Source organism: Polypterus senegalus, chromosome 2 (genome assembly GCF_016835505.1).
Source record: "Polypterus senegalus isolate Bchr_013 chromosome 2, ASM1683550v1, whole genome shotgun sequence".
In the NCBI taxonomy this organism is placed as follows: Eukaryota; Metazoa; Chordata; class Cladistia; order Polypteriformes; family Polypteridae; genus Polypterus; species Polypterus senegalus.
In genome coordinates this window covers 60,798,812-60,810,677 of record NC_053155.1, presented here as the reverse complement: position 1 = coordinate 60,810,677, position 11,866 = coordinate 60,798,812, and the positions used below count along the sequence as shown (strand labels likewise).

Genomic DNA, 11,866 nt, shown 5'->3' with positions numbered 1-11,866 from the left:
TAATTATTAATATATGACTATGCTTGCTAGTCAAGTGATCCAAATCTCAGTGCATTGCTGTCCAGGAAAGTCGCCACATTTTACATTTTTTTGCCAAACAGTAATTTTTATTCAGTTCATTTTTAATATCTAAAGCACACACATTCAAATGTTATATACTATGGAGGACTGCCGGCTTCTCATGCCGGTCCTCACCCCCAGGCCGCCAGGAGGAGCCCTCCCGACAGCAGGATAGTGCCCCGTGGTCCAGCAGGGCCTCATGGACTTTGTAGTATTTATACACAGCCCTGCTGGATACCTTGGGGGCCGCCAGGAGTCGCTGTGGGGCGGGCTTATGGGCTCTTTTGTGCCTTATGACCCGGGGGTACGTCACGGTCACGTGACGGGAAGGAACGACGTGCTCCCGGGTTAAAGTAAAAGACTGATTGCCCTGACCCAGAAGGAAAAAGGAACTGTGGTCTAATTGGACAGGAACACCTCCGGGTCAGGGGCTATAAAAGGACGGTGCCTCGGTCCAGACACTGAGCTGTGCTGGGTGGGAGAGGAGCAAAGTGTCTTGGCGAGGAAGAGAAGTTATTGTGTTTATTTGTAGCGATTAAATATATGATTAGTGTGGAAGGTGCTTGGTGCACTGAAGAACGAAATAAAAGGTCTTGGACTTTTACCTGGTGTTTGGAGTCATCCCTGAGGGTTCAAGGGAGCACTAGCGCCCCCTACTGCCACAATACATATATAAAATGTTTTTTTAGAATTCTTGTGGGAGTGCAAACTGCTCTGGGTGGGTGTGCCTGGCCCCTACAGGCCTGTTATTATGGGTCTAATATCTTAGAGACAGCTTCTCTACATACAACATGCACATTCACCCCTCAATATTGATTTTAATCTCCTCTTCCTCACATGGTCATCATCTTCTTCTTATCTGGGATCTTTTGTCTGTACTGTACAAACTGTCTTCAACTAGTCATGGCAGAAGATGGACTTTACAAAGTCTACATTTTCAGTCTGTAGAATTTTCTCCAGGGTCAGAAGAACTCTTTTTTCAAGTGTCACAGCGATGAGGCTACAGTGTCCCATTGGTATTCCCAGTGTCTCTGCACCTGATAAAAATTTAAAGAAACAGAAAAAGCAAGTACTATTGGACTAGTAGCCCTTTACAATAATCAGTTCCCAGAGCTCTCCACTGCACTCTCTCAGCTTACATAACTTTAGCCAACCTCATATAAATCCATTCCCAGTCCTTCTCCGTCTATAGATTTGGGTCCTTGACAGGCATGAGGGAACCAACCTTTCCCAGGAGCTTATAAAGGCCATTTACAGGAGCCCAACTTGTCAACAGTCTTCCAAACACAATATTAAAGGGTGCTTCCTTAATGATGCCCCATTTATGTCTAAAATTGCAATAAATAAATGCATAATTATATAAAATGTGTTCGGTTTATACTATTTAAGCAGCAATCAAACATGGTAACCCAGAAGCTGTGAACCCCATTAGCTTCCACTTCACATAATGTTTTTTCTTTCACAAACTTTAACCCATTTTCTATTGTATTAGTTCCACAGTGAAATTAATAAAATGGTCGAAATGTTCACACTAGAATTTTTAGCCTCACAATAGTCTTTGATTCTTCAGCTGAATATAACCAAGCCGTGGAATTAACAGTGTGATTTAAACACTGATTGAAAATACAAGCATGGCCATCAAGACAAGTCCATGAAAGGGTAACATGTATGCTGCTTCCTAGTGGAAGTTGATGCCTCATTCTCTCATTGGCACTAAATACCTTAGTCATGTCTATACGCATCAGTGTCAGGCCATTTTATTTTAGTATTCATGGCTAGAATTTTTTTGTCTTTCCAGAGCGGGATTCATTTTAGGATTTATGTTGTAGCCATCTGTTGCATATTTCACATTATATCTAAACAAGCAGGTATAATGACCCACATCTCCACCAGTTGACTTGGGTCTGAGCTGGGAGTAAGAAGAAAAAAAAAGTACATTGAGATGAACAGTGAGACTGACAGGGTTCATTTTGTTTATGAAATTCTGGAATTGAAAAGATGGATGACTATCCCACCTGAATTCACAGTTGTTTTCTTCCTTTTACCTCATGAAGTGACGTGTAACAGCAGTTCCTCTCATTCGAATGAGACATAAATGACACTCTTGTTGTTTTCAAAACATGTCCTTTGATTGCTCCACACTTTTTTGATGTATAATTTCCTTTCTGTTTGGGCTGAATAATTGTTGATTACGTATACCATAACCCTTCAAACCAGCTTCTTTCAGCACAGGGTTTAGGGGTAATGTTTAGGAACAATGTAAGCCACACAAAAGAACAGCAGAAACTGAAGAGAAAGTTAATTTAGCTTTTTGATTCAGTGGCATGTGCTGATTATAGCGTAATTTCATAGTACTGTCAGAGAGTTTTGGTTTAAATATTGCATGTTTTCTGCATGTTACACACAGCACTTAATTAAAAGGCATTGTTCCCCTCCATACTCTGAGATAAACAACTTATTTAAGACCCTTTTCTATTTACCCAGAGCGTGTGTTTCTCTGGCATTTGGACATTCAGATTTCATTTGCTAAGCAAAGATTTAACAGCCTTTGTGCAAATGTTTTTATATACGATTTAACCATTTATTACACTGAAATGCAATACTGATGTTGCCATGTTCTTTAGGGAGAGTAAAAGAATAGCTTGTTTACTCCTAAAGAAATAAACAAAATATAACTCATATAATGTAATTTACTAATTGACTGTAACATTGACTGATCTTACTGTAAGATGATGTATCATAAAAACTTACTGCTTATTGCAGAGGAAGACATCTGAAAGAAATGTTTTATCTCTGTGGCTGTGTAAGATTTTTTTAACAAATTATGCTATTCTATGAATTTTCAACATGTTTAACATTGTATAATATTTAACATTTTTAATCAAACAAGCAACATAAAATGAAACTTCAACCCAGAAATATAACTTTCTGAACTTTAAAACATTGACATAAGTGTGCAAAATGCACAGCGGTACATTACACAGCATCACAGATAAACTGTCACACCTTTTTTTTGAGTTTGTCACTGGATACTGTATCATATTCCATCAATGCAGTGGTAGAAAATTCCACACTTTAAACTATGTTTAACATTGAAAAATTTAATGTGACAGTATATACTTACTGCCTCAAACCTTTTTTTTTCTAACTATCGAAATAATGCATATGTCTTAAAAATAAAAAGTGGCTTACCATCTTATGTGGCGTAGATTGTCTTTAAGTTGATTATCACTTTAGATCTTGTGCACTGAAATTCTTTCTGAGGCAGTACTTTTGGGTGCATCTGACTCTTCTGGCTCTTTCATAAGGTAAGTATTTTATTGCATCTAAAATAAACCAAACTGATCGCTGATTAGCCCTTTGTACTGCTGCTGTCAGCAATTTTCTCTTTATTTCTCAACACTCAGATCTAGGATTTAGAAATCCCGATTGGACTTGTTGCTGTCTTTTAAATAAGTGATGCATTTGATCATGAACAGGCTTCCTCACTCCTGTGCGTGTTTCTAACAAGTGGCATGGTGCGATTTACAGAAGCAATCAATAACACCAGGGAAAAGCTTGTAGAGATTTCTGTCATATGCAAACTAATTTTTGTTCATCTTGAGGCTCAGAATTCACATTTTTAAATAATTTCTTACTTGAAATTGCTAATACTAAAATATCTGTTAAAGTGAAGGACACATATGTATTCATGTATATGCATGTATGTATGTGTATAAACACACATATAGATAGATAGATAGATAGATAGATAGATAGATAGATAGATAGATAGATAGATAGATAGATAGATAGATATTACTTTCAGCTTAGAGACTTGCACAGATATATATTTCTCTAAACATTATTCATGATGAAAAAATAAAGCACTGCTAGTAAAGAATACCCAAAATTTCAGTCCATAAAAAACACCAAATCAAATCCTACACTGCTGCCCCTGTAGAAGTTAAATAAGTACATAGATTTATAAATGCTAACTAAACTTTTTATGTAAAGCAGGTACACATTCTTCCAAAATAAATTATCACTAAATGTGTTTTGCTAACATGTTCATAAAATATCAACATTTCAAAGCATAACATTCTGTTGCATAAATTATTTTACTTTTGTGTTATGACATAAAAATTCTGAATTTATTATCTCATATATCCTAACTTTGACATCATTTTCATTTCTCAATGTATACTAATAAAGCAAGGTAAAACGGTATTCAAGCAAGTGAGCTATTCTAACATAAGGCCTAATGTGAAAGCATAGAATTTAAGAATTGTCTTTAAATTTAAATTGATTACCTTAAACATATTTGATAAATTAATACATTTATTCATTTTAACTGAAAAACCTTATGTTTTTCCCCTAAACTGCTTTTGATTATGTAGAGAGAGAGAGATTTTCTAAAGGGTTCTGAAGCAGTATTTAACTAAATGTGTTAGTCCATTGAACCTAACAAAAATATATTTACAATATTTTTATGTAATTCACAACACTCTCATAACCTCTTAATTGTAAAATAATTCTTGTTTTAAGTATAATAAGTAAATTATATATTTTATTACATTCGGTTTAGGACATTCACTTTTTCAAAGCAGTACATCTTGAAGACATTGCACAGTACAAACTGCGTAAGAATTTTAATTTCTTTGCTATGCCCTTTGTGCACTGAAAGCATCACCTTGACTCCGACTTAAACCTTGTTTTATCGTCAATACTTTCAGTTTTGATTTTGCAAACATTTGATAAAATCGCAGCTCTTGACTTGAGACGCTTTAACTGAGAAGGCAGGCGGTCTCTCGTGGGTCGGCACGCGCTTTCTCATCACATTAGTCAAAGCAAACCTGTGGCTCCCCTGGGACCCGCAGATCGTACCGAACATAATGTATTCAAATTAGCTACAAAAGGCCAGCTTGATTCTGAATGCAACTGCATAGAGGGAGATTAATTAACTATAACTGTCATTACAAAATGGCAATTCGTCGAAGATTCGACTCCCACTTTTATGACTAAATACGGAATATTAATAACTTTAAATGCAAGTATTAAACTTTTCCATTTTACAAATGAGTATATTTATTTTTTGATTACCCCAGTAGTGATATGTTTTTTTCTTTCTTTCTTTATAACAATCAATTACAAAGGGCTTATTAAAACAGCCTTTAAACGTAAACTGGTTGCTTCTTTTGCCTTCTGCCGGCACTGCTATTCACAGGTCCAGAGTCCTGGGCTCGAATCCATCCCCTGGTCGTTGCCACATGAAGTGTCCACATGTAAGCGCAGGGGTTTCCTCCTACGTCGAAAACTACCGGCTGGTTTGGTTAACAGGCCGTCTATGAGTAGAGGCTTATTCCTTGATTTCCGACATGGATTGCATGACAATGGTGTTTTATTATGTTGTTGAAGCACACACTCCCCATTCCACCTGTCCTTCATCGGTTCCATTTTTTTAATAAAAAGCTGTTGTGCATGACCATTTTGACCAAAAACTCGTTTTTACATACATTTCTTTCAACACACAGGAATATTATATATATATATATATATATATATATATATATATATATATATATATATATATATATATATATATATATAAATGAATCGTTGTTTAGGATGGATTGGCCGTGAATGTCACCGGGAAAAGCAATGTAAGTAAAGTATGGGCGAGTACATTTTAGAGTCACCTCAACCTAAATAAAGGTGAACAGTTCTCCTTGGTCTACAACTAGTATTAATTTGTTAGAAATTAGGTTTATCGCTTTAAAATGTGACAGACAATTTTTCGTACTGCCTCTTTAGGTTTGTTACGATCAGTTGTAAAACTCAAAAGGCATCCTAGTACATACGCACTTTTGGGACTTTCTGCAAACTATTAGAAGCCAGTCCACTGAAATTACCTGAATGGCAAAGCTGAAGACAGTTGCAAATTATCAGTCCACAAGGAACACAAATGATTGCCTCATTCGACCTCCACCCACGCCCAAGCTGACCCACCACGGCCCAAGCCCGGGCGCGCGCACGCACGCACGCACGCTGAAATCGCGTGCTCTCGTCATTCGTCTCCCCCCTCTCTCTCTCTCTCTCGCTCGCTCGCTCGCTCGCTCTGTTGCCTTTTCACATTTCTTTACCCCAGGGGCAAAATGAATTATGGTTCCTTGGTTACAAAATCCAAGAGCAGCTCGCAGTACAAAGATTTGGTTTTTTGAGAGGATTTCATTTTTCATTATTTTACAGTTGTTCACATGTATTGCTGTATTTATTATTTAATTGTAAATATTTTTGTTTTAGGTACGGGATAAAGCGATATTTTTCTGTGGACGGATTGCTGGAGTAAACTTCAAATGTAATCTATGTATATAGGCTACGACAGGTATTTATATCAATAACAAGGATATGAAATACTTTTTTTAATACAGGCAACATGTTGATTTCTTTATTGTCCTCTTTTCCATGTTACACTTACAATATCGGATGACCGCTTCCTTTACTGATAATTTTCCGTCTCTGTTTTCCCACGGGAGGTGACAGACGGCCAGTAATTTGGTTGTCTTGGCTCGTCTGGAGTAACACCTGCCCCCTCCCCTGGGGAAAACGCATTGGAGAAGAAAGAGAAAAAAAAAATTGGACACACACACATTCGGAGAGACCGACACACACCACTCTGTTGGTCATCAGCACGAACAGTTGAATATTTACTGTTTAAAACAGAAATAATGTGAGCATGTCACCTCCGCGAAGCAATCCCTTGTAGTTCAGACTCATTTAAATTAATACGAACCCTTGTCCCCAGCTTTGTTTCTGAAGTGAAGGAGAACAAATTAGATATATCTTAGAGCAACTCACGTATTCATTCTCACTTCATTCAGGTACATTGACAACAGAAACAGGTCCTATCTATAAATGAAGAAAAAGTAGGGAGAATCACACAAAGTTAGCCATAGCTAATAAAATAAATCCCTTCCTGATGTCAAACGGCTTAATATTTAAGCACCAGAGTGACCTTTCGCGGTTCCAACTCGTATTCCTTTGGCAAATGGCAAAATGAAATGGAGACGATGGCACGCTTGGTAGTCGTGGTAGTTCTACAGAATTAATTATAGCAGCGGATATATTCTCAACAGCCACTGTAATACATGTGATACTGAAATAATAACAACAGTTTATTAATGTTTTAACTGCCACAATAATTGTGCTACTAATACTGCAGCAAACCTGAATAACCTTTAACGCTGGGGACGTCCTGGTAAATAAGCTCATCATATTTAATACTCTGGAGCCTCTCCGGCCGGGACGAGAGCTGCACAGCAGGACCCACTCACGCGCACAGACTCACGCTGGATACATTTTTTGCATCGTCTCGTTAATCTAAATAATTAGAAACTGAAAAGAATATACAGCATACCGTAAAAAAAAAAACAAAAAAACATGCACTTCGAAAGAACATTCAAACTTTGCATAGCCAGGAATGGAAGGAACAAAGGTCCCTGGATCTGTTCCACAGTGCTTCAAGAAATCATTTGATTTAAATAGTACATGGCTGTTGTTAGAAAGTAGTTACTCATATTTTTGAAGCAATACACCCCAGAGACTCTCCACACATTAACTATTTTTTTTGTTTACAATTCTATGTGCATTTATGAAAATTAAGCCGTGCAAATAATTTGGTTAAATAACTAAAATCCATCAAGTTCAATAAAATCAGTCGTTTAAATAGATACACACAAAGAAAATTCGTTGTAGTTAGTAAGAATTGTTGACAAAATATTGCTTTAAATGCTGCTTCAAACAGTAATGCTGTACTTTATTAATATTTCCAATGCGGTTTCGTGGCTTTTGGAATCTTAGAAAATAAATTCCTGATACAAAAAATGAACAAAAATAAAGATGCCACACAATAATATTTCAATATTTATTTTCAAAACAGCTCACCAATAAATATATGAAAAAAACTGTGTTTGTTAGAAACCAGCTTGGTATAGCTACTTCACTACAAAATATCATGTGCTATAAAGCAACAGACACAATAAAAACCCTGAAAAGACAAAAAAATCTTTGGATATCAGATATGTAATTCTTTCCTCTTTCTTTCTATATAAAAATCAGTTAGTGTTTTAGAGGTTCACAGCAGAGACGTTTAGACAAACTAAAAATAAATAAAGATACATATAAAAATAAGCGAAATTGAAAACACTCCTATTTTTGGTCGCAGCAAGGAAACAGCACCTTGGAACTTAACGTTTTTTTTGTTTTGTTTTGTTTTGTTTTGTTTCAATAAGTGAGGGTGTATTCCAATATTTAAATTGAGGGGCAACACTTAATATCGTGAAAGATTTGCTTTGATATGATACTCATATGACCGAATAGTAGCTTGTTTTTCAATCAAAGCAATGATGTATACTTTTTTGACTCGTTTTGGAGAATGTTGTAAATTCCAAGACGCTTTTCCTTAAAACGTTCGCAATAAAACTACATTTCCAGTATAACGCTGATATCAACAAGTTTCTATAGGCCCTATCCAAAGTGAAGTGCTAATCGTAGTTATAGAAAAGAAAACGGACAATTCAATATTGAACATATTCCTAACATAAAACGACCATTTACAAGTGCAATTGAGGAAAAACAATTTTTAAAAATAAAAATTAAAATCATACTAGACACATTTGAAATGTAAACAATGGGCAGTAATAATAGATTGGCACAAATAAGAAACTAACTCAGTGCAGAGTGAGAAATAATAATGAAATCTGTGAGTAAACAATAAATAAACACAAATAAATAACCGACTAAGGAACTGCACAACAAACAAACAAATAGATAAATAAACGATTAAATAAATTAATAAATAATGTTCTTACAGATTAAGGTCACAAACAAAGGTTTTGGAAAGAAGTGGCACTTAGCTAGGATAATCTCTGATTTCCCTTTTTTTTCCTTTCCACGTGTCCTGAAGTTTTTCCTTAACTTCAATGTTCATTTAGTTTCTTTCAAATTAACATCAGGTCCATTTACCGTACCAAACATTTATAGGTAAAGTCACAATTAAATAAAATTAAGAACAAAATTTATATATATATGCTATATGGATATATATATTATATATATTTGGACCGTTTGTAATTTGTTTGCCTGCAAGAAGTAGGGAGTTTGGTTTTACTAAATCAGCAAACGATACATTTCCATTCATGAGAAGCATTTTCTTATTGCAGTGGATACGTTTTTGATCTGCTTAAGGTTTGACTCATTTTCTTGATTTTCAACGAGTGTCGTAACTTTCCACTCTGTAAGATTCAGAATTCAAACTCAGTCGTGCTTTTCCTTCGACTGAATGTGGATTAATGCTGTTCGATGTTTTCCTGATCGTTTTACAATGTATTAATCCTTGCTCCCTACACGTCCAGGACATGGTTAAGATATGAAATGTAACAGATTGCCAACCTGAGAATTTCAATCTTGGATAGTTTCTTGTCCGGGGGTAGAGTTGGCAGGAGTTTTCTTAGTTCTGCAAAAGCTACGTTGAAGGCTTCTACCCGGATCCTCTCTCGGGTGGCGTGTGCCGAACGGTACTTGGCCGTGGCTCTCCTTCTCCTGCGCTTCTCTTCACGGCTTAAGGTCTGTGGCGCTATCGCTCGGGTCTTCCCTTCTCCGTCCCCCGGCTCATCAGAGACGCAGCCCACTTTCATTTCATTGAGCACAGATTCGGGGTCAGACTGAGCCCATGGATGATCCGAATCGGGTTGGTCAGGGCTCAGCATCATTTTCAAGGGATCCGAGGTGAAAAGAAAAACGCCAAAAATTAAAATACCTACAAAGAGAAAGGAGAAATAACCCAACACTGCTTATTAGAATTAGCCACGAAATATCGCGAGGATTTTTACAAATTCATGTCATCTATGCCGATCTGGTATAGAGTTTTTAACAAAGGACAGGTTTGGCTTTGCAATATTTTTTCCTTGTTTTTTTCACTTGATCAGTTTACCTAACATCTCCATTATTTTCGTTTTAAATCGGCACGTAAACACAATCGTTCTTTCTTGTGCTGTAATCTATCTATCTATCTATCTATCTATCTATCTATCTATCTATCTATCTATCTATCTATCTATCTATCTATCCGAACATTTTTTTCATATTATGCTTATGATATATTATGTTAAGAATATTTAAAAGTTCGAAATAGTTTTGTGTTAGAAATAATATGCTGTAAAACAGTCGGGTTATGAAGTATATTTAAAAATGAATAATAAAGACATTGACACTAATAATAAACAGTAGTAATAATAATAACAATAACGATAAAATTAAATTAAAAGCAAAGCAGTCTTAAATGCCCCCAAACATATATAAGAAATTGACTTGTTTTATAATGTTTTTTTATCTTTAAATTAATATGTAAGTATGATTGCCTGACGGTATCTCGTCATCTTTCTTAATAATTTTATTGTATTTCCTGTATTAGAATTTTATTGTAGTGATTTTCAGAAATCAGTATGAATGTGTGAAAATGAACAAAATTCTTTGAAACGATAGATTTTGATTCAAAATATTAATATTGTATTCCTTCGTAAGGCAAGGGATTATGCTAACTACGCACTAGCATTAAATAAAACAAACAAAAAAGAAAATTCGAGCAACGTTAAGTGGCTATTTAATGATGTATGGCTTCTTGGTTTACATCACCCCGAGAAATGAACGTAAAGCGGTTCCGCGTTATGATCAAAACAAAACAGAAACCAATCAGCGTCTAAGATGCAGATTGAGAAAAAAAAAAAAAACTGTTTTGTAATCAAAGACGTAATCAAAGTTGCATTTGCAGTTAACTTTTTGAGTTTAACTTATCGTTGTTTCGAATGTAATAGTAATTTATTTCTTCTGTGCATATAATTTAATGTATACGCATTTTAATATAAAACGATTTTTCAGAGTATAAAATAAGTAATAATATGAATAATAAAAACTTACCTGCTATTTACCGTATGCAGTTCTTTTTCTATTTTCTAACAATTCTTTTTATTTTTCACCACAGACAATTATGATGTCAAATGAGTGGTCTTTGGCTTCTTTCACAGTGCAACATTGTCTCTAGTTCTTTGCATTGTTTAATTAAGCTTACTGCGAAGCAGGAAAAAGGATTTTCAATATTGCTTTTCAAAGAAATTAAGAAGGAAAAAATGAAAAAAAAAACAACAGTTCAACACTTCATAAAGGTGCAACGTATTGAGATTAAAATTTCTTCAGTATATTTGCTTTAGCGATATTGTCTAACGAAAGTGATGATTCTTTTCTTCCTTTCAGTCCCAGTGCAAAACAATAGAGATGGTTGTGCAGATAAGGTCTGGAGAAAGTGAAGAAATTTCCTCCCTTCTCTGTTACAAGCCGATACGATTCAGATGTGTAAAACCTCGTGGAATCGAAGAATACCTCTCTGGTGCTGTCAGGCTCACTTTGCAGATGCTATAACAGATAAGATTAAAATAATGCCCCTAATAAAGCGGTGCTGGAGTGACGATGCAACGGAATAAATTTTGTAGATGTGTAGTCTCTCTCTCTCTCTCTCTCTCTCTCTCTCTCTCTCTCCTCGTCTCTTCCCCTCAGTGTGTCTCTTTTGGCTCCACTAGAGTGAGTATGGAGATGGTGTAACTGATAAGGGCTGGGAAGAGGATGGAATTTTTAATAAATTGGTATTTAATGAGAAATCCTATTGGGTAGCAGGCCTGGACATAGAGTCACTTAATTGGCCCTGACATCTGTCACCATGTGGGAGTTTTCGCAGCTCCGAACATTTCAACAGATCATCATTCCCATAGAATTTGTG

General features: G+C 35.7%; 1 protein-coding gene and 1 long non-coding RNA gene across 2 annotated transcripts; both read right to left on the bottom strand.

Moving 5' to 3' along the window:
- Positions 1-676: 676 nt before the first annotated feature.
- LOC120524215 lies at positions 677-6,043 on the bottom strand. Its single transcript, XR_005632772.1, has 3 exons — positions 5,952-6,043; positions 3,253-3,386; positions 677-1,097 (listed from the first exon to the last, which is right to left on the bottom strand). It is a non-coding gene; the product is annotated as an uncharacterized LOC120524215 (long non-coding RNA).
- Positions 6,044-7,964: 1,921 nt separating this feature from the next.
- On the bottom strand, positions 7,965-11,663 carry nhlh2 (nescient helix loop helix 2). The gene is made up of 2 exons (XM_039746081.1): positions 11,014-11,663; positions 7,965-9,856 (listed from the first exon to the last, which is right to left on the bottom strand). Exon 2 carries the CDS (start codon positions 9,807-9,809, stop codon positions 9,441-9,443), a length of 369 nt encoding a protein of 122 aa, XP_039602015.1. The 5' UTR covers positions 9,810-9,856; positions 11,014-11,663; the 3' UTR covers positions 7,965-9,440.
- Positions 11,664-11,866: the final 203 nt, after the last annotated feature.